Below are 6,000 nucleotides of genomic sequence, written 5' to 3' on the forward strand. Positions count from 1 at the left end.
TATCTTTAGTCTACATTTTACAGGGACTGTGAAACCAGCGTTCCCTTAACTGATGGGAACGCTGTGAAAATATGTTGTATGTTTTTTATGATTCTTTTTAGAGAGGAAGGGAGAGGGAGAGAGAGAAAAACCTCAATGAGAGAAAATCATCCACCGACTACCTCCTGCACACCCCCGACTGGAGATCGAGCCTGCAACCCGGGCATGGGCCCTGACCGGGAACCAGCGACGTCTTGGTTCCTGGGTCGATGCTCCACCACTGATCCACACCAGCTGGGCAGATAGGGTTGTTGTTTTTTTAACATTTAAACCATTATCAATACTCTTAATGTTCCCCCAGTTAGATATGTTTCAGAGGCCAGAGTTAATTTCTGATGCGATCTTCCATGTTGAGAACACGGAGAAGGGAAGTTGGAGACTGAGCCCGAGGAGAGGAGGCACACTGCTCACTTTTGGGAAGTGCAGTCTCTCTCTCTGGCTCCCAGACATAGTTCAGCAAATGGCCTCATGGGGTACACTGAACCCTGGGGCCCAGAAACCCAAAAAACAAAGTCCTGGCAGCCAGGGCAAGTGGGGGCCGTTCTCAGAGTGAGCACTTTCTACTTTGAAGTAAGCATCAGGCCCACAGAGGAAAGAGTATGCACGTCAATAGTGTATCCACTGAAAAATGGAGTTATTTTTACAACTGGTCCAGGAATGCATGTAAAGCTGTTTCATATCAGTTTACTAGAAATGTGGGCATAAAATATATGTGCTTTCTATATGCCTGCCCCAGATCCAGTATTTTTTTAATATGTTTTTATTGATTTCAGAGAGAGGAAGAGAGAGAGAGAGAGAAACATCAATGATGAGAGTCACTGATCGGCTGCCTCCTGCACGTCCCCTGCTGGGGATGAGCCCACAGCCCGGGCATGTGCCCTGACCGGGAATCAAACCTCAATCTCCTGGGTCCTAGGTCGATGCTCAATCGCTGAGCCACTCCGGCCGGGCAGATCCAGTATTTTTTTATAGAAAAGCTTAGACTGGGAAACCTGCAGTGATTGGTCACGTGACAGAGCGTGACCAACTGTTCAGGGCGCCCGCTGTGGACGCGCATGGTGGAGCTCAGTGTGGTCTTGAGCAGTGATGTTTCACCCTTGTACCCAAAAGGAAAGATCACCTTCCCTTTCCAAACTGCTCTTCCATTCCTGCGTATCACTTACTCAGGTAAACAGATAAAAATATCGAGTCGAGTTTGCTCTTTTTATTTTTCTATTACAGCCCACGCTCAATATCACTGTGTATTGGTCTCAGGTGCGCAGCATAGTGGTCAGAGCACCATCTACTTTACAAAGTGTCCCCCCCAATGTTCCCAGGACCCGCCTGGCACCGCCCCTCGTCATCATAGTGTTACTGAGAATATTCCCTGTGCGTGCTTTACATCCCCGTGACGGTTCTGCAGCTGCCAGTCTGTACCTACTAATCCCTTCGCCTTTTTCACCCAGCCCCCCAGCCCCACTCCTGTCAGCCGTCAGTCTGTTCTCTGTGTCTGAGTCAGTTTCTGTTAAAAATATTAGGTTTGCAGTTTTCCCTCATGCCGCAAACTTGTTTTTAGAATCTGTGCTGTGGTCTTTCCCAGTCACAAACGTCACATCTAAACCTTGCTTTGCAATCCTGCTTAAGTTAGAATCACCGGGAGAGATGTCTGGACCTGGCCCCCAGAGATCGGGGCTCAATTGCTCTGGCAGGGCCGTCACCCGCGTGTGGAAGTTCCTGGGTGGGCACTTGCCATGTGTGGGCCTGTCACATGTCACCGGTTTCGGACACTGAGCTTCTGGAGTCTTCAGATGGGCATTTGCTCTTGTTCCTTTCCACATGGAAGTTCATAAATAGCCAGCCGGCCAAGTTTCATGCGTTGACTTCTGCTGGGATGAAACATTTTCTTTATTCTTATGTTCCAGTCGAACTTCCAGACGGTGCAGCTCACGGCGTCTGCGGAGATCGACACCTACAACCCGCAGATCTACGTGATCGAGGAGAACGCAGTCACGGTGAGCGCGCCGGCCCTCCGCCGGCTAGAGGCCCGCACCGGCGGAGTCGGACGGCGCTCCATTCTGACCACTTAGAGTAGGTGCAGAGTAGCCCCCCGGGACTCCAGAAATCTGGCATGGATTACGGTGAGCTTTCCGAGGGGTGTTGGCAAAGCTGGATCTGAAGCGATGACCCCGTGGGAGTCCCGACATGAGGGGCCCCCTCCGGCTCTTGCTGTCTCCGAGCCTCGCCCGGCACCCCCAGGCCTCCCTCTCCTCGTGGTGACACAGAACAGCGCAGACCTCGGCCCATAAAATCTAATCATGCTTATTTGAATCGTCTATTAGAGTAATTTTTAAAGATGAGCACTGAAGTTTGCTTAATAAGCAAGGCATTTATTAGAGGGCTTTTTTTTTGTAATATTCTTTATAGCTAGACAGTGACACTGAGTAAAATGTCCATTTGTTAGGGCTTCCAGCCTAGAAAGCTATAAATGCTCCCTTGATTAAAATTAAAAAAAAAAAAAGGGGGGGGGGTTGTGAAGAAATGTCCTTTTAGAGACGACAAAGGCTTACTGTTGTGAGAGCTGGCGGGGGACCCGGTCCCCTTGCGCTGACCTCTGGGTAGAATACGCCTCTTTCAGACACAGCGGGATCCCCATGCCCGGCGGCTACCCGCTGGGGCCCTGAGCATTTCCTCCCAGAGCTTTTGTTAGAAATTGGAAGGCGGTTCTAGACTCTTCCCCCAAGGCCAGCTTGGCCTCGGGCCACTGCCACACCTACCGCTTGGCTATAAAGCCAGTGGCCGTGAACTCTGGGCCCCTCCGAGAGCTCCCGGGCCAGCTGCCCCATCTCGCCCCAGGGAAAGGGGTTCCGAGTACAGAGGATGCTTTTCTGTCTCTGGACCCTCCACCAAGGGCCACGCCCTCTCTGGGGGGCTGGGGTGTGGAAAATCAGAAATAGAACGAAGGAAATGTGGCCTTCAATTTCCAAGGCTAGGACCTTAGGTGGGGGTGGGTTGTATTTTTTTAAGTTCACTTTAGAAACAATGCCAGGGCCTTGGCTGAAGTTTGTGTGTGTTTAGTGTTGGTTTTGTGTGTGTTTTTTAAAGCCGTGTTAAGTAAATGTATTCATTGAAATTCAAATTAACAATTTCAGTGAACCCTTTAGGGAACTTTTCTTTCCCTGGTTTTCTCAGAGCAATCCCAATAAACATCAGAGGTCGACGCTTACTTTCTCATGTCTGTGAGAATAGTCTTTGAATCCAAATAACAAGTTGACATGTGCCTATAGGTACATAAGTGACTCTGAAGTTTATTTGAATCCCAGGCTCATTTAATAATCGGACACAGTAATTTTATACCCGTGGGTCCCTATAGCTCCATGGGCCCTGGGTTAGAAAGTTCTGGAGTAGAGCCAGCCGAGAGATGACTGCCGTTAAGCATCTATATGGATTTATAGTTCCTGTAGTCCTAAATTTACGAAGCCTTATTTTAGTTCTTGAAGATACAACTGAAAAGAAATACAGGCACCGAAAGGCCAGATTCCAGTTGAGCCCAACGCATAGATTCTGTGATGAGGGCGGGACTCTGCCACTGGGAGTCACTGGAAATCGAGGAAATAAATGAGGCTTTGTCCCCTCCGCTCTGAGCACATGTTTTGTGGAGGAAACGGTTGTGACTCTTTCTACAATGAAAAAAAAAGACTCCACAGCTTTATTATAAAAATCGAAGGCTTGTCATTCTATCACAAAGTCAAAAAGATGGCCGGGCCGCGGACATAAAGAATCCGGGCAGCCCTGGCGAGGCGGCGCGGGTGGTGGGAGCATCGTCTCAAACGCCCAAAGGTTGCAGATTCGATGCCCGATCAGGGCACCTACGGAAGCAGCCAGGCGGTGTTTCTCTCACATCGATGTTTCCCTTTCCCTTCCCCACCTTCCTCTCTCTCTAAAAAAATAATCAGTAGAAAAAAGAATCACAGGGACCCTCAAGGACAATTTTGTCTCTGAAAAGGCCCACCAGAGCCCTGACATCTTTCTACTTTTGTTCTTCTTTCTACTTTTTAAAATATATACTTTTTATTGATTTTTAGAGACAGAGGAAAGGAGAGGGAGAGAGAGAGAGAAACATCAATGATGAGAGTCATTGATCGGCCGCCTCCTGCACGCCCCCGACTGGGGATCGAGCCCGCAACCCGGGCATGTGCCCTGACCTGGAATCGAACTGTGACCACTTGGTGCTTAGGTTGGTGCTCAACCACTGAGCCACACCGGCCAGACCCTTTCTGCTTTTTAACAGTGAATATCAAATAATCCTGAGCGGGAGTTAAGTGAAATCAGCATCTGAGGAGCCCACTTCCGAGTTGCTGTTTCTGTTGTTCAGTCTCAAGGGATTTGGGTGGCTGACCTGGCCTCTGACTCCCTCCCTGAGACGGTGCCAGGTGCTTCCAATGGGTGGTGGAACTGTGAGCAAGAAACTGAAACGGCTGTTTCATAAATAACACATCTGAGATGGTCAGAGATGACGTATCCGCTAAACGCTGATGCATTAGGAGAGGAAACTAGAAAACTGTCCTGTGCTGGACTTGGCGGGAGCATTTTCTCTAGAGATTGACTGCGCAGTGCTCAGCACGGACCTGAGCAAGCCCGTCGCTTTTCCAGACCGCCATGCATAAACTTGGGGAATTTGAGTCCTGGTTGGTGTGGCATAGTGGTTAGAGTATTGGCCCTCAGCCTGAAGGGTCATGGGTTCGACTCCTAGTCAAGGACACGTGCCTGGGTTGCAGGTTTGATCCCTGGCCCTGGGAGGGGTGCAGGTGGGAGGTAACCAATCGGTGTGTCCCTCTCACATTGATGTTTCTCTCTCTCTCCCTCCCTCCCACTCTCTCTATTAAAAAAAAAAAAAAAAGGAAAATACATGCTCCAGAGAGAACTTAAAAAAAAATAAAAACAGCATTTCTTAAAAAAAAAAAAAAAAAAAAAATTAGAGAATTTGACTAGACCATCTTCTTTCGGCGCTGACATCGGTTAACTCAGTCGGCGTGTGTTTCTGTTTGCAGATTCCCATCACGATCACGAAGCCCCACGAGAAAGCCGAAGTCCCGACCGGAGTCATCGTGGGAAGTGTCGTCGCCGGAATCCTTTTGCTATTGGCTCTGGTTGCAGTTTTATGGAAGGTAAGGAAAGTTTCACATCTAAAAACACGGGGCTCCGGGGGACCTCTGTCTTGAATCTCCTGACCAAGCAGCAGCCGTAAGCTTCACACGGGACCTGCTGCTTCACGAGAGGAAAGACAGTGCGAGTTCATCCGCCAAGTCTCACTCGTGTCCTTGAAAGTAATCGGGAGGGTTTTCTCTCCTTGGCCCTGTCCCTCTCCTTTGGCCGCCCCACCTCCCTTTCATCCAGACCCCTCCATGCTTTGTTCAACTGCAAATACATAGAACCTGCATAACTGAATTTGGCACAGTCCAGGCCAGCCCCCCGGGGTCCCTCCCTGAAGGGCAGTGCCTGTCAGTCGGAGCACCAGCCTCCGCAGCGCCCCGGGGATGCCCCGACGTGCTTTGGGGAAATGGCAGGAAGGGGTGTGAGGCCATCGATGGTAACATTTCACATATCCCACAGCTCGGCTTCTTCAAGAGAAAATATGAAAAAATGACCAAAAGCCCGGAGGAGGTAGACGAGACCACGGAACTCAACAGCTGAGAGCCGCGGCCGCCTCCGAGGGCCAGGCCACCTCCCAGCCAGCGTTCGCTGCCGGCGTGGATTTTTCTTAAATCCCAGTGTTTTGCAATGTACTAGGTGAACTAGTTTAATATTTTATTTTACGAAAGCTGCAGGTCAGTTTGGAAAAGTGAAATTGGGGGTGGGGTGGGGGTGGGTAAAAGTTATTTTATATGGAGAGTGCTTTATGCTGGCCGGTCCAGAGTTTACACTGCAACGTGTACCATGTCAGAAAGGGAAAATGTGATGAACATGACACGTCGTAAAGAAAAA

General features: G+C 49.6%; 1 protein-coding gene across 1 annotated transcript in view; it reads left to right on the forward strand.

Annotated features, from left to right (window-relative positions):
- The window catches only part of ITGA2 (integrin subunit alpha 2), a 74,460-nt gene extending 68,671 nt beyond the window's left edge, over positions 1-5,789 (forward strand). Inside the window, exons 29-31 of the mRNA XM_081131110.1 lie at positions 1,941-2,030; positions 5,067-5,183; positions 5,629-5,789. Of these exons, the coding sequence (XP_080987236.1) occupies positions 1,941-2,030; positions 5,067-5,183; positions 5,629-5,709 (288 nt within the window). The 3' untranslated portion in view covers positions 5,710-5,789. The remainder of the gene's footprint in view (positions 1-1,940; positions 2,031-5,066; positions 5,184-5,628) is intronic.
- Positions 5,790-6,000: the final 211 nt, after the last annotated feature.

This window comes from Miniopterus schreibersii (genome assembly GCF_964146895.1).
Source record: "Miniopterus schreibersii genome assembly, chromosome: 3".
NCBI classification, from domain to species: Eukaryota; Metazoa; Chordata; class Mammalia; order Chiroptera; family Miniopteridae; genus Miniopterus; species Miniopterus schreibersii.